This window comes from Anabrus simplex, chromosome 5, assembly GCF_040414725.1.
Source record: "Anabrus simplex isolate iqAnaSimp1 chromosome 5, ASM4041472v1, whole genome shotgun sequence".
NCBI classification, from domain to species: domain Eukaryota; kingdom Metazoa; phylum Arthropoda; class Insecta; order Orthoptera; family Tettigoniidae; genus Anabrus; species Anabrus simplex.
The window spans coordinates 110,226,144-110,249,575 of NC_090269.1; the positions used below are offsets into that span (position 1 = coordinate 110,226,144).

Genomic DNA, 23,432 nt, shown 5'->3' on the forward strand with positions numbered 1-23,432 from the left:
GGAAATCTCAAGGAATACCAAAGAAAATAAAGCCGCACAGGGCAGAGGGTCATAAGCAAAAAGGAGAAACGCACAGAGCGCAATTAACCAGGAGGTGGATCACTAGTAAATTCACTTGTTGCCATAGCTACCTCAAAAAGAAAATGAATAAAGGACATAAAGGGGGACATGGATGGGAAATAAAGCATTCAAGTGGCAAAATATGCCAAACATAGCAAAGCAAAAGGCACACAAACCAATCAAAAGGAATCAAACAGTGATACACGTTGTAACTGTTCCACCTCGTCAAAACACATGGGGAGAAGAAAGTTATTATCTTGGGACACATGAATATTAAATAAACTATTTGTGGCTTGCCCGCAAATTGCCACGCAAATAGAAACAATTAACATTCCATGGTTCCCCATTTCTCTATGTAATGTTTGGGTGCCATGGTTACAGTTTTAAATAAAACTGTAAACCAAAATTTATATTTACTAGCATAGAGACTTATACTTAAATCACAGGGGTAGGATTTTAAATAATTAACCATTAAGTATCGCTTAAGAAAGAAAATTAACGCAATATAAAATACAAATGAATTTATTATACAAAAAAAATGAGATGAATCGGAAAAGTTTCCTTAAAGCGTGGTGGAATTTAGAATTTACTGAATTTACTTATTGCTTGCTTTATCTAATTGAAGCTCACCAATTGCAGCTTTCGTTGACGTCATCTGGTTTCCGTGGTTACTCGTTCGCTCCTTCTCGATGTAGACTTCGCTCCATGGACATCCTTCCTTCCTTCTCTGATATGGTATGGGCTATCTGGACTAACACTCCCTACTTGCCTAGTCTTTAAATTAGACATTGGCCCTATACTTGTAATAACTGATCAGCGTTGATCGTATGAGGAGAAAATTCAGAGATATGAATTTTTCCATATTAGTAGAAATCTCAATCCAACTGAGCTATACTATTTATACGGTACAGACTTGTACCAAAATTCCATAGACTTGAACTAAACATAGTTCTTCGTCCATAATATTTACTGAATATAACACAAGCCGTAAGCTTGTTTCGTATCACGCAGATCCGATAACATTACCGCTCCTAAGTACTGTATCGAAGCGATAACACATTGTACAAAAATAACTATGTCGCGGAGCGACCACATACCGTATCAATAATCAAATCACGTCGTTCAAAATAGATGTTCACAGTAGAAGTAGTAGTGATGGAGTTCCTCGTTAGGATGTTAGCTTCACAGCAGAAGTTGTACTTAGTTAGGAGCCGTTCTCGTGTTGAGAATCAGTATATATCCGGGCTCACCCCCACTCTTGGTAACAGTTCCATCTCAAAACTCATATACAACGAAGTATCTGATTCGATAGATCGAAGCATCAACTCCCCTTCTCTTCCTCCTCGACAAGTCCAGAAGGCGTGGCGATGATATTGCTGACTAGCTTGCAAGCCTCGCGCACGGGTTGCTGTTTACTAGCCTTGGTCATAAAATAAACCCATGACTAACGCAAAATCCCAAGCTTCAAGAATAACCCTCCGTATACACAAACATGAGATGAAATGAAAACAACTATGTCTCAACATATTGACCGTATTTACAACATAATTAATTCTTAACCTACATAATATAATAATTTTAATAATAAAACGATGTTATCATATATACAGTATGATTCCAAAAAGCCTTGATTACAAATGATTGACGTTGAATAAATATGTTATTACAAATAATTGCCGATGGCGGATAAACTTGATATCAAATGATATCGCGTAAAATGATATTATATTAAATTAGTAGGGCTGGAGAAGCCTGGACGGTTACAACGTCCTATTAAAACTCTTTCACACACCCACACATCCACGGATCCAAAATATCTAATTCAGTAACCAAAACGGCAATGTGTTTTGCTCGGTCACCACTACGAGCAAAATCAAGCAAAATGCTCATAGTATTCTGTCAAACAGTGAACCATAATGTGAGGCGCATAATAAGAGGTCTTTCATCAATCAACATCATTCCATAACCAAAGGCTTATGGAGTCACTACAACCCCTAACACATTAAAACCAGACCTCTATAGATCATACCATGTTAAGAAAACAGTACTGCTCTTATGGATCTACAAGAAGCGAATACACCTACCTCACAGACCCTCATAATTCCTTGTGATTAAGGAATATTAGCCGGCCCCGTGGTGTAGGGGTAGCGTGCCTGCCTCTTACCCGGAGGCCCCGGGTTCGATTCCCGGCCAGGTCAGGGATTTTTACCTGGACCTGAGGGCTGGTTCGAGGTCCACTCAGCCTACGTGATTAGAATTGAGGAGCTATCTGACGGTGAGATGGCGGCCCCAGTCTAGAAAGCCAAGAATAACGGCCGAGAGGGTTCGTCGTGCTGACCACAGGACACCTCGTAATCTGCAGGCCTTCGGGCTGAGCAGCGGTCGCTTGGTAGGCCAAGGCCCTTCAAGGGCTGTAGTGCCATGGGGTTTGGTTTGGTTTGGTTTGGTTTGGTTTGATTAAGGAATATTATAATGTACTTTGTATTTTATTATGAAAGAAACTAAAAAGTATGAGGCATTTTTTGCCCGTGTATTATTAAAATAACTACTAAAGCTTTTGTATTTCATAAATAAATTCGTAGGGAGGAAGCACAGTGGCACGAACAGCCATCGCTTTGTTGCCTTCATTAATTTTCCTTCTGTGTCGCTCTGGTACATGTAATGCGTAATCCGTTATTGTGTGAATCCTAGCAGCTCATTGCTGTTGTAGAGAAGTCGTCTGTTTATGTGCTGCTTGTGTTTTTTAGTCTTTATATCAGTGCGTATTTGTCTTGTGTTCAGTGAGTGTTATGTGGTTAGTTAGCCTACATTAATACAGTGATTTACATACTTTATGGATGAGGCTGAGGAAGAAACAAAAAGTAAACTGTGCTTAATTTGGAGCTTATTTTCCTCTCCCTTTTCTTGAACCTTAAAACCGAGTTTCACAAATTTATGCGGCGCTGTTTTCCCGTTATGCTGTGAATACCAAAATGAGCACCCTCTAAACCATCTGATATTGCCATCTTGTGTCATAAGAGCAATACTGTTTTCTTAACATGGAATGACTTATAGGCATAGTCCCCTTGAGTTAATTAAAAATTATTTTATGCTTACTTTCTTACCCTTTCTATCTTGAACTTAAATACTAAGTTACACAGATTTACGTGTCAAAAGTTTTTCCGTGATGCTGTTGGTCAGAGTCGTCTGATATGGCAATCTTGTTGTCATAAGAGCAATACTGTTTTCTTAACACATTGTTGTCCGGGCGCGCGCTACTCCATTCTTTCCTGTGGACCGGCAACAGAAGCACACCTAGCATGAGAAGTACGACGAAATGTAAATACATGTAACTTTTAAATGACATGAAATAAATCATTGAAACTTGGTGAGAGCACCTACCAGTGATTCTAGTACTTGCCTTTAGTGTGGCATTGCGTGAAGCAGCTGAAACAAGTCATCGCCTAGGAAACTATGTACTACCTCCGGGATACTCGTGGAATTACCGGCCGTATAAGTGAGGCCTGGAAAACCTGTAAATGGTTGTAGGACTCTGTTTTGATCCTTATTTGTCCATCCATCAACCTCACTGTCACTACTATCATTGGCATCTTCACTCGTATTATTGTCGCCATCAGCAGACTCGTCTGAAATGAATGTCGCACTTTCACTTCCGCGCATATATTTTGATGTTTATGGACACATATCTTCACAATCACTAATACTTTCGCAATCACTAGGGACATCAGGTAAACTATCAGCATGCAATTCATCATCGTTCAAGCTGTATTTGCTACGGCGCGCCATGCTAACACCTGACAGTACGCTCGGTCACGCGGTACTGAGTGTTATGAAACCACACTTCCTGTGCCGAAAATATTGTCAAGGAAAGAATATATCTAAATTCTGATCAACAAAGACTTTAGTTTGTAAAAACACAAAATAATTTGATTAATAAACGGTGGAGAGGATAAAATGACACGAGAATGAAGCAATGTGAGAAAACGTTAATTCACGTAGCCGGTCGCCCGCGAACGAATGCGAAACTACGTTAATTAACGTAGCCCGTCATTAATGTGTTAACATGGAGTGACCTATAGGCACGAGCAAATATCGTCACCATACATATAAATAAAATATGGTCCCAGATCCACCATACCACACACGCACACACCAAAATAACAGGACGTATACCTCCGATGATTCCCATATTCACAAGGGAATTTAAAAGACTCGAAAAATAAACAACACGAAAATCTGGCTACAATCAGCCAACAAGAGTTAAATACGAATAAATCATAAAGAACAAGATAGCTATGACAAACTTATCAATAATAAAAAAGTTAAGGTAACATTACTTTGAGACGTCGCAGGAGATAAATAATATGGAACGCCAGAAATAGGCGAGTGCTGGAATAGAACACATTGGAATGATGAAAATACTGTCGGTAAGTTAAGGTACACACAACTTCCATTTTTATATAAACAATTCCAGAGAGTCAATTCAAGGAAGACAAAAGGTCAAAGCAAGGCAAGAAAGAAATACATTCCTGATAGATATATGCACGGAGCGCCGTCTGTCATTAATAGAGCCAATTTCATGGGTCCGATGAAGCCATTATTGGTCAAGATACAGCAGCTCCAGGCCAATATGCTCTCATCTGCGCAAAAATAGCTGCAGAGGCCATAATACTGGCTCAACTTAAATTGCAAACATGCTCTGAACATCAAGACACAGCATGCAAGGTTATGATCGCAACACGTACCTAACTGCATTGGTACAGCATGTCTTCAAAATGTGCACTCTCGCATCTTGTGCATTGTTCTTTATGGTCCTACCGGGTGAGTTGGCTGTGGGGTTAGGGTCACGTAGCTGTGTGCTTGTATTTGGGAGATAGTGGGTTTGAATTCAACTGTCGGCATCCCGGAGGATGGTTTTCTGTGGTTTCCCATTTCCACACCACGCCAATGCTGGGGCTGTATCTTAATTATGGCCACGGCTGGTACCTTCCCAATCCTAGCCCTTTCTCATCCTTGCATCACCGAAAACCTTAGTTGTATTAGTGCAATGTTAAACCACTACCATTATTGTCCTGTTGATAGTCGAACGTGCTGGTGAGCACAGGTTACCGCAAGGACACTAAAATGTCTTGTAAATTAGGAACATTCCTAGGTGGTTCATCTCACCAGAAAACAGATTCTTTCAGCATGCCTCATATGAATCCATCTGGAGGCGTGAGATTCCAGGTGTGAGAAAGGTACAGGAAATTAAGCCATCTCCAAAATGTTGTTCCAGAAAGACGAGTAACCCGCTTGTGATATTTATTGTAGCTCCATCTTTCTAGATCCGTTGCCGTTGAAGTGGCAGGGTTTCCACAACATTCAGTTCTGTTTTATATTCAGAGCGTGTTTATAATTTCAATACTGTTCATTTTGCAGCATACTGTATTTTAAATATGTTGTTGTCTTTAACAACATTGTGTAAAGATGGGAATAAAAGCACACATCTTGATGGAATGATGTAGTCAGGCCAGTTAGCGAACGTAGAACAGAGACATATTTAATATAGCTTCCAAAAAAAAAAAAATGTAGATAAGGACAGAACATAAAGGAAAGAAATAGTAGAGGGAAATTCAGGCTTAAAATGCTGTAGCAATTGCTGCTTTAGAGGAGTGGTTAGAATTGTTATTAAATAATATGAAACATGTAAAGTTCTTCAGTCTGTCCAAATTAATGCTTCAGTTTAGGTTGACTGAGAAAATGAAAAGAAAATGGCTTCTTTAACAAAATAACAACAAACTAATTATATGGCACTACAGCTCCGATGAGGTGTATGGTCAGGCGGCGAATATTCTCGGCTGTTATTTTTGGCTTTCTAGACTGGGGACACTATCTCACCATCAGAAAACTCCTAAATCATTCTCACATGGGCTGAGTAGACCTCAAACTAGCCCTCACATCCAGCTAAAATTCCTTTAGCTGACTGAGAATTGAACCTAGGACCTCCCGATAAGAGGCAGGCATGCTACCTCAAAACATGGGGCCTTCTAAGTAATATCAAGCTAAGAAGAATGAAAGCATGATAATCCACCGAGCCAGCTGTGTTCACAGGACTATGGACAATGTTCTAGATTAATTCACAGAATTCGTGAAAGATGGCTGAAAGACATTTTGGCTTATAATGTATCATATTGGTAGCCTGCCAGGTGACCATGATGGTTAAGGTGTCAAGTCTGTGGTTTGTTGCATAGGTAGGAGAAGTTGTGGTATACCCTAATCACCAGATTGCATGCCAGTTGTCTGGGTTCAATTCCAAACCTCTCCAAGAATTCCTGTAGAGTGAGGCATATGACAGTTAATGTTGATTCATTCATCGGATGAGGACATTAAGCCTTGAGCAGACCCCTTGGTATTATTCGACATAAGTAGGCTATATGCCTATACCAGGTATCACCTTCTCCGTACATCATCACCACCACCACCACCCTGATACGCAGGTGTCCCACGAGCATGAACATGAAAGACTTGCACCTGGCCTCTCTGGAAACCATATGCCATCATCATCATCATCATCATCACCACATATTGGTACATTCAACTTGAGTGGTGTTCGGAGCCTAATCATGTATGGTCTGAAGAGTTAAGTTGGCTTTGTCAGGGTTCTCATGATTTTTATCTAAACCACCTATTACTGTATATACGTGAATAATCCAGTGTACCCTAATTTTAGGAGAGAAGGTGTTTATTTAAACTGGTTTTAATTTGGGTTTTATTTACAAGAAATTAATCCTACATAATGATGTACTCCGAAACTGAATATGGTTAAATATAAATTTGTATAAATACTCACCATAATCTTCACATGCTGTTGAGTAGGCAACCCACTTATCAGATTTATCACGTGGTTTGCTTACCTTCCCTCTGATATTTGTGATTGGATGGTTTCGCCTGTGTTGTCGTGCTAATGAGTGTGCTGTCTGGCATTAGCTGCATAGGAACGTGTTGTGCAAAATGCCTGGCGATTATTATTATTATTTTTTTTTTTTTTGCCAGTCGTGAGCACAACTTTCTCTGACATAGAACTTTTCTTCCTGCTGCACGGTTTCCATTGTTCTCTGCACCTTCAATAACCCTTAGCTTATCTTTAGTCATGAACAAGCGATTACGAGAACTTGTAGCTATACTTAACACATTGCTGACCGGATGCTTGAGCTTGTCACATACCCTGTGGACCGGACATCTTTCTACTAAGCATACTAGGGTGCACTTGATTATAAAAATGTACGTAAATATTAAACCAGTCAAGATTTTATCTTTAAAGTTGGTGTGGGTACTCAACCAATACCCCTAGTAGTACTTCAACATATCTAAGATAAGCAAGTGAATGCGTGTTAATTCAACAACACATCATTAATGTTTACATCGTTGTCGTCGTCTGAGTCACTTGAATAAATAAGCACACTAGGTAAATTACGGCATGTAGAGACTTGAATATCACTTCCACTATCACTCTCACATTCAGTTTCCACTAATTCATTATCACTATATCCATTTGAACGATCATCGGCATATAATTCTTATCGTCGTCAGCTAACACCGTATTCCGCGGGCGCTCCATCTTGTCATTGACTGAACAGGCAGAAAGAATGTCGACATTTCGAAACTAAATCAAAGAATAAAAGAGGCCGTGAATAAAAGAAAAGTGGCAGATATACATCTACGATTTATTCTACTCAATGTGCAAGTTCGAAATAGTTCAATATGTGGTCAAGAGATGACACAGGAAGACCGAAAACAATGTCGTGAATAAAACCGAGATTTCTAGGGGCCCGTCACCTACCGCTGGCGAGCGTACTATGAGATTTCTCGGGGCCCATCACCCATGTGTTAATATGTGGTTCACTCTTCATTTCTAACATGCTACCAATGCCACACAGACCAGGGCCAGACAATGCTATAGTATACTGTGTTTGCTCGCATGTAACTCGCCACCACATATATCTCATACCCCATTTTTAACATATAAAATTGCAGGGGATAAAATCCCAGCACATAACTCGCATTAATTTCTGACGTCATATGGCTGGTTGCATAAACCGTTTGATCTCAGATCAGAGCCTAAATTTATCTCAGTTCACAGTAAACTCTGATTTTTGTTGTTGTATAAATGTTAATCGAGATCAATTTGCACTGAACTAGGATTAACTTTGACTGCAGAAATTTCTCCGATCAAACTCTTTGATCTCAGTTCAAGGAGTTGTTTTCTATTCGGGATAAAAGAACAGCTGATTGTGAACATAATATTACCTGTGTTGTTATGATAAATCATAAGAAAATACACAAAAGACTAACCCAAATACATTGTTAGCTGTAGTTTTCCATGTATAAGCTATATTACACTGCTTATAATGCACTTGAAACATAATTCTACAACACAACCTCTACGAATTGCTTATGATATTACATTATCTCGTTATTGTTTTACAGATGTCTGATTAGTGGGATATAGAGGGTTATTTAGCTAAGTTGTCCATCTCAAATAACATATGGACCATTCAAAATAGAATGACATCAATATCCTTTGAGGTAATGCTATTAATTTTGTTTTTAAAATGGAACTACACTGTTTTCTACACCTAGCCTTAAATCTACAAGCATTACAAGTTCAGCACTGTGATTATTCCAAAAATCGATCCAAGTACTTCTCGAAAAAATGTATTCAAACGTGCTTCATTTGCCAGCTGGGGACTGTCCTCTTTGATTCATGCTACGTGTGAAACATGAGCTAGCTATTGACATGTAGAGTTGCTTCACCTTATCCTGACAGCTACATATTCGCTCTGCTGTGCTCATAAAAGCACTATGACCAAATGTATGATTTAATACCTTTAATATCGCCATAGGTAACAGAAACCGTAATGGAAAAACGGACATGCGATGGGCTGTATGTGACAACATTTTAATCGTGATGTGATATTAAACCACACAAGACCAAACTAGCTAGTGTGCAACTGGGCAATCACCCCTTCTTAACACTAATCAGTTCTTCAAAGAATGAATAAAAGAAAGAGAACAGCCACGAAGGCCGTGAAAATGAAAGACTCATTAGGCTACTCAAACCTAATTCCGTCGGGATCAGGAAAAAACAAGGGTTGACTGAGGGAAGTCCGATATCTTTTTTCCTTCACCTGTGTTCACTGCAAGAAAAGCATATATGAAGAAATTCCAGTACATCCTGCAAACAACTTTCATTTGTCGACAGTCACGGCCGGCTCAATCCCATGTTTTAAGTATTATCCAGCGGCCAAAACTATTTCGTATTTCATTTGTTTTGCAGTGTTGCAACGTCCACTTATCTGAACTCAGATTATATTTGAACTACAGTACACATGTGTAAACCGAGTTCAGTTTTGACAACGCGACAAAGTTGTAATCTCAGTTCCTTTTCAGAACTAGGTTCTAATTTGATCTCTGGTCAGATGTCTTTATGCAACCGGCCCATAAAGACATACAGTACATACACAAAATAAAGTTTGGGTATTCCACGGGCATGACTACATTAAATATCGGGACTGTACCAATTGTTGTTACGGTACTTTGTACATGACAGTACAAGAAGAAGCTGCATTCCTTTCTACCTGCAGAACGGTTGAGGCTAGCTGTTGTAATAAAAATACCTAACTCATAAACCCCCACCCCAAGGCCATATTCCTAGTCAGTCAGTCACACTCAGCATCTCTCTCACTCTTCCGCCTTTGTCAATATGCTTATCGCTACCTGTCCGGCAGAGCTGATCACGTTAACTGGGAGTGATTCCCTGTCCAGGCAGTCAAGTGATCACGGTATTAGTTATCGTCCATCTGTTGTATTGTCAACAAGTACCAATATTCCGTCTTCACGTTTCATTCTTTTTCCTCATTTAAGTTTCCTTGTGTAGGTCGATCTTTAAGTTCTGGAGAAACGTGGGAGTTATACGGCTGGGTTTAAATTCAGTGATAAAGTATGCTGAAGAACATGGTAACAGAGCTGCTGGTCGAGAATTCAGTGTGACTGAGTTTAATGTTCACTACTGGCATAAACAGAAAGCTGCACTAGAAACCACCAACCGAACATGTAAGGCATTCAGAGGGCCGAAAATTGGTTTGTTGAGCTGGAAGACGAGTTGTTTCATCACATTACAGAATTGCAAAATGATGGCTTTAGTATCTTGCATGAGATGCTACATTTCAAAGCGTGCAAACTAGCGATTAACGGAGGAATTATCTGTTCGGGTCTGAAAGTGAGCCGGCTTGGATCCGTAGATTCATGACACGAAAGGGATTGTGTCTGTGAAGGCGAACATCTCTCTGCCAAAGAATGCCAGGCGATTTTAGCGAAAAAATCATAGATTTTCATCGCCATGTGATAGCAGTGCAGAAGAAAAACAATGACCTCTTATCTCAAATTTGCAATGCAGATCAAACCCTGATAAACTTCGACATGCCATGCAACACCACTATCAACAAGAAGGGAGAATCTAGCGTGCTTATATGTACAACTGCGTGTGAAAAACAGCGTTGCACTGTCATGCTTGCAATAACCGCAGACGGAAGAAAATTGCCACTGTAGGTTATTTTCAAAAGAAAAAACAGTCCCTAAATTGAATTTTCCCAAATTCATTCATATACGGGTTTAAGTGAGAGAATGGATGGATACAGCTCTTGTCCAGGACTGGGTCCGTACGGTGTGGGGAGCACTTCTATTCTCCTGTCACCGAGAGAACAGAACCTGATGTAAACAAAGAAAAATGTGTATCCATATGTATCCAGCCGCCGTCTAAACGCTGATTGGAGAATCACTGGGCTACTCCCGGACATATAGCAGGAACCACGTGGGCAGTCTTGAAACTGTCGTTACTTCGCTTGATTGCGGCGATTACATCAGGATTAGCTCTACATAGACTGTTGCCGGATAACACTGACGTCAACATGTAGTTGACAGGCAATTGTGATGCAGATTACGGCACAAATTATACTCACTGTCCGCGAAAAATAAACAACAATGAATGATAAATGGCACCTCGATATTTAACATATCAGAAAAGAAAGGTAGATTTGAATTTATGGCCGAAACGTAAATACGTAATAAATTAATCATAACAGCGCATATAAGTAAAACCTCACACATTTAATATTCTAATCAAATAAAATTCTAGCGAGGAACTTATAGCATAGAAGGGGCAATATTAAAACAATAAAATGTACAGTACTTTACCTAATCAGAATGTGATAAGGGACGAACGCCTTCCAAGTCGGTGCTTCTTCGATTTTCCAGGTATTCTTACCAATCCTTGGTGCAGTCGTTCGCTGCGCGCTGTATTAATGCTCCACTCCGAAACACAAGTGAACTCGGATGTCAGCTTCGCAAATCCTTTAAAGCTAAAGTCGGGTATTTCTTACAAAATTTATGAAACACATTCAATGCAATTGCCTTCTCGACACTTTTCAAAAGTTTCCCTTTGCGATGCTCAACGAACTCAACTCGGTGATCCACATTGCACAAGAACAAGTAATGTCTCACTCACTCACTCTTACTTACTCACGTACTGTATCTACTTGCTTCCCAAGCTCACAGCTTAACAAAATGGCGGGTCAAGCATGAGCGCATGCGTCCCTGGTGCTTTTCAATTTGAGATGCTTGTTTATATTAAATAACATTGAATACAAATAGTTTTTTTTATATTTCTCTGACTTACATTATTTTGGGAATTATATTTCGGACATTTTGCATCTAGGATCGCATTAGCCATGATGTGGCTAACGAACTAGTTTCATGTCTCCACGTAGGTGTCCCGTGGCAGCACTAACCAATAAACGTTAACCCAAGCACGTGCTTATGTTTACATCACGACTGGTTCTCTGGGTGAAATCTGTATAGGGGCACTGCTTCAACGCCCTGTAATGCTAGTGTGGGACAGTTTCCGTGGACACTTGGTGGAAGTCACAAAGAAATGTCTTCAGGAAATGAAAACTGATCTCGTTTTAATTCCTGGTGGACTCATACATTGTCTACAGCCCTTAGATGTTTCTGTCAACAAGCCTTTCAAGGACAAAATAAATAAATTGTACACCGAATTGATAGCAGGAGGCAAGCATGAGCTGATGCCAGCAGACAGAATAAAGATGCCGTCGGTTGAACTCGTGTGTGATTGGATTGTGCGGGCATGGGTTATGATATCGACAGACGTTATTGTGAAGAGTTTCTTGAAGATGGGCATCGCAAATGCATTTGGCAGAAGTCAGGATGATATAGGATGGTGACCGGAATGATGCACGCGAGAATAGCTCGGTGACTGATGGCAGTGACAGTGAATAGGGTAAGTATGCCAGTTGTCTTGTTTCAATGGCCTAATGCAAATTTTACAGGGTTTTTCCCTCGGGAATATGATCTTTTGCACACAAGTCCCTGCATATATCACGCACTGAAAATGTTCACACTTATTTTTTGTCAAAAAAGTATGCGTTATATGTGAGCAAATACGGTAACAGTATCCGTTGTTTGAGGTAAAGTGGTACCGTATCTTTGTTCTTTTGTCAGTGCGCTGACCAATCATAGCATTTCACTTTGCTCATACTGCTGGCTCTTTCTTTTTTTTGAGCTAGTGCTCTTCCATATAGGACAGATTTTCTTATCCTGGCATGCCCATTGTTTCATCATTCAAGTTCATCATTGTGTTATCTACCCAGTATGTTTATATCAGACTTCATTCTTATTTTGGCATTGTTCATTGGTGTGAATTTATAATTCTTTGTAAATCATAGATTTGAACTGTTACTTCGTTTCTTGATAGTTCCAGGAAAACATATGTTGGACTGCATCTTATCATTATCACAGCATTTGTCAACTGTCATCTTAATTTTTGCTTTATGTGAATTTGTCATTAGTGCAACGTAGTGAGGCTTGTATTGTTACAAGATCGCTTTAGGATTTTTTAATGTTCAAAGTGGTTTTGGGGGAGTTTGTACTGAACCTAAATGCACATTTCTGTGACGATTTCATGACAATCTTTTTTCCTATTTCTGTTAATCAACAAACAATAGCGCTTTCAAAGAATTTTTGGTGTAGCTATGACTGTGATTTAAAATTGACACATTGGAAGGTACTGCAACATGCTTCAGAAGCTTTCTTAAGAATGTATTAAAATGTTTCTTCTCTAATTTGAGTTTGATAATGCCATGCATTTAGAAGAATCCTTTATATTTTTTCAAATAAGCAGATCACAAATAACCTTCTGTTTGCAGTCCTTAACTCGACTATTGCCTTCCTTAATTTATTTTGTTTTTTATGCATATCTTGTAGAAGTTTCAGTGATTTACCCAGAGTCCTTTTAATTATTTCTCATGGTTTCAAGTTTCTTAGTGTATTCTAAGAACGATTCTTGTTCAGATTAGTTTGTAGAGTTGCCCATTGCACTGTGTATTCTCTAACCAAAATTCTCATCTACCCTGCTAATAGTTATTTTACTCCGTTTCAGCTGTAACAATGGCGAGCAACATGGTTCCAGCCCAATCTATTACAGCTGCTTTAAGGAATTTGTATGATGAAATGGACAAGGGTACATCAATACCCCCAATTGTACTATTACAAGTTCTTCATATGGCATTCCCTCGCTTTGCTGAAAAAAGTGAGCATGGTGGCTTTACTCAACAGGATGCTAATGAGTGTTGGACTGAACTAGTCAGGATGTTGCAGCAGAAGCTGCCTCCAAAGAAAGTAGATGGACAGAATGTTGCTTTTAAGTGAGTGTACATGCTTTATGTATTTACATTGAGAGGACTGTGTTGACATAGGTTAATTCCTGATACATGTCCATCAGGAATATTTCCTGAGGCTTTGGCTATCAGAACCATAACAAAAATGCAAGTTTTCTTGATAAAAGGAAATTATGGGGAATTTTGATTTCATAGGGCAAAATGAATGATGAGCTACTCTTCAGGGGCCAGTAACATAACACAGGCAGTGAAATTTGGTAACTGTCGTCACCTTACATACTGTATAACATTTTGAAATACCACCATCCTAGCTCAAATAGTATTTACCGACAGACATTAATTTTAGCTCTGATGACTCTGCAACTGTACCAATACTAATACAGTAGAAATCCGCTATAGAGTGTTCAGTATACAACGAGAACCCCGTTATAACGTCAGTTTTTGTCTATCTCTTAAAAATTTCTATATGATGATGATGAAACTGTGTATTATCCTTTGGTTACAGCAAGACCCCTATCAGTGACGCATCCGTTATTACGAGTGATTAAGCATGCCCAATTTTTTCTGTTACCAATATTTATGCACCCAGCGATTATATTACATGCGACTCGATCATCTTCGGTATCGTTTCCTCACTATGTTCATAAGCGAGCTCTCTCATCGACATTCGAAGGCGGTGTCAGAGTTGATTAGTAATACCCTTCGACTGCTGCTCCGTAAATGAAAATGGAAATGAAGGAGAACATGCATTTTGTAATAAATGCATAAATACGTGTTTGATAGCAGTTGTTAACTCGTTAAAAATAAAGACTGAAGTAAATAATTGCTTAATTTTAATGCTAAATACTGCAATTAAGTAAGAATGGGAAGCACCTCAAGATATGGCAGAGTGCATCATTGATTTCAGAGGTTAGTTTATATTTTCTCATGTAAGTTAAATTTTGGAAAGACTATCATATAAATTTATAGCGAGAAGGTTATTTCTCTACTGGCGCTTGAAATATGTATTCATGATACATATAATATAGTTAAGATAGGTTGGGTGACTCTATTTAAATAAGAAAACTGAAATATTTGCCACAAAATGCAATCGATCATCTTCGGTATGGTATCGTTTTCTTGCTACGTGCACTTGCTTCAAATATCCAGGTGAGATTGTGCAGATGGGATCTAATGAAAGAGAAGCTAACAACAGTAGGTAAATTAGGATGGTCGCAGAGTTTTGCAGAACACACAATGCGTACAAGTAAAAGGCAATTTCAGTGCAAGCTAAACTCGGACCGAGCTCGATAGTTGCAGTTGCTTAAGTGCAGCCAGTGTTCAGTATTCGGGAGATAGTGGGTTCGAACCCCACTGTCGGCAGCCCTGAAGATGGTTTTCCGTGGTTTCCCATTTTTACACCAGGCAAATGCTGGGGCTGTACCTTAATTAAGTCCACGGCTGCTTCCTTCCCACTCCTAGCCCCTTCCTGTCCCATCATCACCATAAGACCTATCTGTGTCAGTGTGACGTAAAGCAACTTGCTAAACTCGGACATTACAACACAGTGATTAAACCCAAAGTCTCTATGGGAGTGAACGCTTCCAAGTTACTGGAAAAGCTGATCAGAGAGAAGCTGAGAAGTTTGAGAGGAAGATAATTCGAAAGATAATGGACCCAAAGATCGTGGGTGGACAGTACAGATTGCGAGGATGAGAAGAACTATATCAGAAATTCGAATGACTGATGGAATCCATCAAGAAGCAATGACTCACGTTGTATGGCCACCTATTTAGAATAGATAACAAGCGGTTGACTAACAGAACCAAGTACCGACATCAGATCAATAATTTCATGGGCTTTCGTGAAGAAGAACAGTGGATGGACAGCGAAAAGGAGACAGGCTGCCGGAGAGATAATACGATCCTGCAATGTAAAGAAAACTGTCTATGTAATTTTCGAAGGCACCTATTAACTGGTTTCTTCTTTTTGCGCAAATAACACTCGACCAAAAATAATCTCTGTGTTGTAGAGTACTTAACCATCACGGTATTACCCTCACAACACACCTAACTCCAATAGCTACAAGCAAACTGCTACATCAGCTTCTAAAAATGTGTAAATGTTGCTTATTGTGGTCTCTAATGGCCTTAAACGTCTAAAAAGAAGTAATAATAACAATAATAATAATATGTCCCGGGCATGATGCTAAACTGCGTCTACAAACCGAGTGACCACCGGTATAAGTGGTCCTCCTCTACCAAGTGCCAACGGCTTCTTCGGAGGGCGGATGAGCGGGTAGAGGTTCAGGGCACTCTCTTGCCCGTGGGGTGGGAAACTGCCCCTAAAGGCGGAAGAGCCACTAGATGGCCAACGGCTTCGGATAATAATAAATCCAGTAGCGTCTGTTCACCTATTTGGTGCGGCAACTGGTCAGCGTCTGTACTCCGAGTTGGAGCGGCTGCCTCAGAAAACCTTCAGGAACTCACCCACCTGATTGTACTCCGATCCCTCTGGATCAACCCAATCGCTTGAGAACAAGCACACCATGCTTCGTGCAAGTAAGAACAACATTACTCCAGGTGGTAACCAATCCACCCGCCAACTGAAAACGAAGGCGGCAACCGGCCACTCGGATTCTGGAGGAGCCGGGCTGACACGAAAGAGAGAGTCGGAGCTCTCTGGCAAACTTCCCACTAAAATGCCCTTCTACATCGGCACGCTAAACGTAAACACACTCCTACAAGTAGGAAAACTTCTCAGATTAACATCAGAATTAGATCAGCAAAAAATCCCGCTACTCGCCGTGCAAGAGACCAGACTCACTGAGTCAGTACGTCAGAATATGGTAACTACCGCATTTTCAAGAGCAAAACTACACGAACAGTAGGAAAAGCCACACCAATGTTAGGCATGGCCTTTTTCGTACACAAAAAGATCGTGAACTCCGTAGAAGAGATCATACCCATAAACAACAGACTAATGACCTTACGACTTCGCTGTGCAAATCGCCACTACACCTTTGTAAATGCCCACGCACCCACCGACGACTGCAAAGATCAGAAACAAACAGAAAACTTCTGGAACAAACTTGAAATCACACTCATCAAAATACATGAAAAAGACACCATCATTCTCCTCGGCGATTTCAATGGTAAAATTGGTAAAGAAAAGTGCTACAGAAAAACCGCAGGAAGATTCTCAGCACACGAAAAGACCAACAAAAATGGCAAATGCCTCATCGAGCTCTGTCAACAACACGGCCTGAAAATCATGTCAACGTCCCTACGGAAAAACCCCAATAAGCTCTTCACATGGGAATCACCCAACACCTGCTGCGGCAAACACCAGATCGATCATGTCGCCATCTCCTTCCCAGCACAAAAAGAAGTACACAACGTTCAAGTCCGCAGAGGAGCCAACATTGAATCGGACCATCATCTAACAAGAATCAAAGTGAAATTTACCCCAAAATGCTTCTACCAGAAATCCAAGGCAAACAAAAAAATTGGACACAGCACAAATAAAAACATCAAATCTCAGGGAAACATGGGAAGAAATCCCAGCCAAAACTTGGAACGAATTCCACGACAAAATAATGAAGAGTGCATCAGAGCAAATCCCACTACAGAAAAAGAGCAGACACCCGTTTTGGAACACCGAATGTGACCAAGCCATATTGAATAGAAAAAACGCATACCAGAAGTTCATCAGCAACCGTACTCCTGAAAACGAAGAAAAATTCGGCGAAGTCCGAAGACAGACCTCTAAACTCATCAGACAAACCAAGAGGAAATACCTGGAGGACCAACTGAAATCGGCCGAACAGGACTTCTGCAACTACAACACCAGAGATTTTTACAGCATCTTCCGCAACAGATTAAATGGGTACACGCCCAAGAACCTCTGCTTCAGAAAACAAAACGGAAAATTGGCAATCACAGATGACGAAAACACCAAGGAACTCGCGAGATACTTCGAGTCACTACTCAACTGCCCAGAACCAACGGAGAGGTTTCCACTTAAACCCCACCCGAACCCAAACCCAGACTCATCCCCACCTACACAAGAGGAAATACACCGCCACATACAACGACTGAAAAACAACAAGGCATCCGGAGACGACGGCATCATAGCACAGCTTCTTAAACATCTAGGAAAGAATTCTCTCCAAGAACTCACACAAATCATACAAGAAATTTGGACAACGGGAAAACTACCAGAAAATTGGACAAACGCCCTCCTCGTTCCATTTCACAAAAAAGGTGACCGAACAGATGTGAACAATTACAGGGGAATTTCCCTGGTGCAAGTCACATACAAAATCCTCTCTGCAGTCCTCCTCCAAAGAACACAGCAACAACTAGAACCACTCATAGGCGAATACCAAGCAGGCTTCAGGCCCCACAGATCCTGTGCAGAACAGATACTCAACCTGAAAACCATCTTGAAACTACGACACACAAGAAAACAACCCACAATCTGCACCTTCGTGGACTTCCAGAAAGCATACGACTCCATTGACCGGCAATCTCTCTTCCAAACACTGAGTGAGTACGGACTGGACAACAAGACTCAAAAAATCATCAGACTAACTCTCACCAACACAACCTCCCAAGTAAAATTCATGGGAAATATATCTGAAAAATTTCAGATAAAAACCGGTGTCCGACAAGGAGATGGACTTTCCCCACTACTCTTTAACATAGCCCTGGACAAAATCATGAGAGAATGGGAACAAGCTCTAAAAGCTCAAGGAAATTGGCAACCATTAAGTATGACAAGAAGACATGTAAAAATCTCCTGTCTCGCTTTCGCAGATGATCTCGCGATCCTTGCAACAAACGAACAACAGGCAATCAGCCAAATCAAAACTCTCAAGAAATGCTCAGAAAAATTCGGCCTACAAATCTCCTTCTCAAAAACCAAGGTCATGTCCAACCACTGCAACCTCCAGAATTTGAACACGAAATTTGGCACATTCGAAAAAGTAACTGAGTTCCGATATCTCGGAGAAATTATAGTACCAACAGGAAAAGAACAGAAGGCCCTCGAGGTCCGCATCCAGAAAATGAAGAGATCCCTCGGCCGAACGCAAAACATTTACAACAAAAAATGCCTTTCAATCTTCACCAAAATTCGACATTACAACACTGTGATCAAACCTGAAATACTATACGCGAGTGAAACACTGGATCTGCACAGGAAAACAGTACTCGAAGACATCCTGAAAGAGGAACGTAAAATCATCAGAACAATTCTCGGCCCAAAACTGACCGACGAAGGATATAGACTGCAATCTCGTACAAAAACCGAGGAGCTCTCAAACCTTGCGGCCGACATCAGAAAAAGACGCCTGAAATTTTACGGACACATCAAACGCCTTCCAGAAAACAGACTGACAAGAATCTTACTTGAGGCAACAGAAAACATCAAAACAAATAGGTGGACAATGGAAATCCGCCAAGACCTGGAAAAATCAGGAATCAAAGTGGCTGACATCGCTAACCAAACCTGCTACAGAACGAAAATCAACAAGTGGGAAGTAGAGTCAGAGAGAAACCACAAGAAGAAGACAGGAGCTAAGTGGACAGAAGAACGAAGAACCACGATGAGAGAAAAACTGAAGGCTGCCTGGCAAAGAAGGAAATGCACAACTTCTAAGTGAGCTTTGCGTGATCAGTTTTCTGGTCTTTTTCGCATCTAATAATAATAATAATAATGATAATAATGATAATAATAATGAGAAATGCGCTAGCGTTTTTTAGAACTGAGTTGTGGAAAGGAGGAAAAGAAAGAGTTCATACTGAGATGGCTGCGGTGTTTGGGTTGTGTAGTTGTGAGCCTACAATGTAGTACATTCGAGAGATGGTGGGGTTCGGAAATGTCACCATCAACAGCCATGAATATGTTTTTCTGTGGTTGCCCAGTTTCACAGTATAAGTGGGCCAGAACAAGGTTGCACGTTGACACAGGCCATATGGTGCTCGCTTGGAGATTCCTGTGGCCTATGAGCAGAAGTGGCAAGTCTTAAACTATACCCCCTGTATTTTGTGAATAAGTAAAATATGGTTTTAGACTTCTCAATTTCCTTTTACTATGTTATGCACACATTACTCACAGTTTGCATTAATCAGTCTTTGCACATAATGTTTTGACAGGACTGGGAAACTGACTAAGAAAATTGTTACTGTACTTGGTAGTGGTTCAGGAAGATCAGGAATGATCTGAAAAAAATTGTACTAAATCGTGAAGACATTATTAACAGAACATTTACTATCTTACTGGACTCATTCAGTCCATAACATACAGCCTACAGATTACATTGCAAGAATAAGATTTTGCAATTGGCTAGTGAATAGTGTCTGTCCCCGTCATCTAGATGTAGCTTGCCTGCACTCGCATGGAAACCCTGGATCGATTTCTAGCCAGGTCAGGGATTTTTGCCTGGTCCTAACGGTTGGTTCAAATTCCACTCAGTCTACATGATAACAGTTGAGGAGCTATCTGATAGATGGCAATCCCGGTCTAGAAAACCAAGAATAACAACCAAGAGTATTGTCACACCAACCATTTGTCATCTCGTAATCTGCAGTCCTTTGGGGTGAGCAGCGGTCGTTGGTGGGCCAAGGCCCATCCGGGTTGTAGTGTCATGGTTTTTTTTAAAATGAATAGTGCAATTTTGGATTTCACAACAGGGGAGAAGGTATTGTTGATCCAAACTTTCTTTTGACGAAGCATGGTTTCATTTGCATGGATATATCAATTCACAGAACAGTAGGATCTAGGATACAGTGAAACCGCTCATTTAACAGCTGAGACCACTGCACGATGTGAAGCTAGGTGTATTGTGCGCTGTGCCCGACAAATTATCGATCAGATATTTTTTTTCAGGACTACCGACCGGTATATTCTCAGCATTCTCGAGCCATTTGTTGCTGAACTGACTGAAGAAGAAAACAGGTACAGCTGTTTCCAGCAGGATGGTGCGATGACCCATACACTGCGTAGCTCTGTGTGATTATTGCAGAAGTGTTTGGTGATGATTAGATCATTAGTAAAGGTATATGGTCCCCCTCGTTCACCTGATTTAAGCACACATGTAATGAATTTCATTTTGGACCGTATTGATGATTTATCACTATCAACAAGAATGAGAACATCCAATTCAATACTGTATAGTATAGTATTGAATAGGTGGACCTTCTCATCCTTGTTGATAGAGATTTAAGCTCATGCTAATTTCGTCCAAGGGAAACTTTCAAAGGAAAAGTTTACAGGAATAATTCTGGAACTGCAAAGTGGGTTTCGAAATCCCATAAGATGTGAAGCTTGAATTGCAGCTCATGGAGATAATTTTCAACATTGTCTGTAAGTACTGGTGTGTTCCGTTTCATTTACTAGTTTTGTTTGCTTTATTTATTTAGCCAGTCAGTCACACTCAACTATCTTCTCACTCTTCCGTCTTTGTCAATGTGCTTATCGGTACCTGTCTGGCAGGCTGAGTGGCTCAGTCCGGTGATATTTGAAGGTGCTCAGATACGTCGACCTTGTGTCGGTAGATTTACTGGCTCGTAAAAGAACTCCTGCAGGACTAAATTCCGGCACCTCAGTGTCTCTGAAAAACGTAAAAAGTAGTTAATAGGACATAAAGCCAATAACATTATTATTTATTTATTTATTTATTTATTTATTTATTTATTTATTTATTTATTTATTTATTTATTTATCTATCTATCACCGGGCGAGTTGGCCGTGCGGTTAGGGGCGTGCAGCTGTGAGCTTGCATCCGGGAGATAGTGGGTTCGAACCCCACTGTCAGCAGCCGTGAAGATGGTTTTTCGTGGTTTTCCATTTTCACACCATGCAAATACTGGGGACTTACCTTAATTAAGGCCACAGCTGGTTTCTTCCCACTCCTAGGCCTTTCCTATCCCATCGTCGCCATAAGACCTTTGTCGGTGCGACGTAAAACAAATTGTGAACATTTTTTAAAATTTAGACTTAATCATGCTGCTGCTTTGAGACGACTACGTCCGCTTGCCATTGCTGGCACTGCACTCTCTGTCACCGCTTCTGTGTGCTCCTATGCCTCAGTACTCTGCTATGAAGCCTTAAAATATACTCCCCTGTAGTTTGTGACAGGATTTATGGCTAGACTAGGTATATAATACCGTATTTGCTCGCATATAACTTGCCGCTGCATATATCTTGCACCCATTTTTAACATTAAAAATTGCAGGGGAAAAAACTCCCCGCACATAACTCGCATTAATTTCTGATGTTGTCATAAAGACATGTGTTACATACACGAAATAAAGTTTGGGTATTCCATGGACGTACCTACATTAAATATCGGGACTGTACCAATTGCTGTTACGGTAATTTGTACATGACAGTACAAGAAGAAGCTGCATTTGCAAAATGGTTGAGGCTAGCTGTTGTAACAAAAATATCTAATTCACAAACCCTCGCCTCAAGGTCGCATTCCTAGTCAGTCGCACTCAGCCATCCTTCTCACTCTTCGTCAATATGCTTATTGCTACCTGTCCGGCAGAGCCGATCACGTGAACTGGGAGTGTTTCCCTGTCCAAGCAGTCAAGCGATCATGGTATTACGTATCGTCCATCTGTTGTATTGTTGACAAGTACCAGTATTCTGTCTTCACATTTCATTGTTGTTTCTCAGTTGAGTTCTGGCGAAATGTGGGAGTTATACAGCTGGGTTTAAACTCTAAGTGATAAAATATGCTGAAGAACATAGTAACAGAGCTGTCGGTCAAGAATTCAGTGTGATAAGTTTAATGTTTGCTACTGCCGCAAACAGAAAGCTGTGCTAGAAACCACCAACTGAACACGTAAGGCATTCAGAAGGCTGAAAATTGGTAAGTTTCCTGAGTTGGAAGACAAGTTTCTTCATAACGTTAGAGAGTAGCGAAATGATGGCTTTAGTGTCTCGCACGAGATGCTGCATTTCATAGCGCAGGAACTAGCGATTAAAGGAGGAATCAGCTGTTCGGATCTGAAAGTGAGCCGGGGTTGGATCCATAGATTCATGACATGAAAGGGATTGTGTCTGTGAAGGCGAACATCTCTCTGCCAGAGATGCCAAGTGATTTCAGCGAAAAATCCATAGGTTTTCATCGCCATGTGATAGCAGTGCGGAAGAAAAACAATCACCTCTTATCTCAAAATTGGCAATGCAGATCAAACCTCAGTAAACTTCGACATGCCATGCGATACCACCATCAACAAGAAGGAAGAATCTAGCGTGCTTGTACATACAACTTGATGTGAAAAACAGCGTTGTGCACTGTCATGCTAGCAATAACTGCAGACGGAAGAAAATTGCCACCGTACGTTATTTTCAAAAGTAAAACAGTGCCTAAAGGGAAGTTTCTCAAAGGCATTCATGTACAGGTTCAAGAGAAAGGATGAATGGATACAGCTCTTGTCCAGGACTGGGTCCGTACGGTGTGGGGAGCATGTCCAGGGGCACTGCTTCGATGCCCAGTAGTGCTAACGTGGGACAGTTTCCGTGGACACTCGATGGAAGACATGAAGAAACGTCTTCAGGGAATGAAAACTGATCTCGTAATTCCTGGTGGACTCTTACATTGTTTACAACCCTTGTATGATTCTGTCAACGAGGCCTTCAAGGACA

General features: G+C 40.6%; 1 protein-coding gene across 1 annotated transcript in view; it reads left to right on the forward strand.

Moving 5' to 3' along the window:
* Usp14 (ubiquitin specific protease 14) overlaps nt 1-23,432 on the forward strand; it is a 123,382-nt gene that overhangs the window by 58,040 nt on the left and 41,910 nt on the right. The window contains exon 5 of the mRNA XM_067147073.2: nt 13,553-13,817. Coding sequence (XP_067003174.1) covers nt 13,553-13,817 — 265 coding nt within the window. The remainder of the gene's footprint in view (nt 1-13,552; nt 13,818-23,432) is intronic.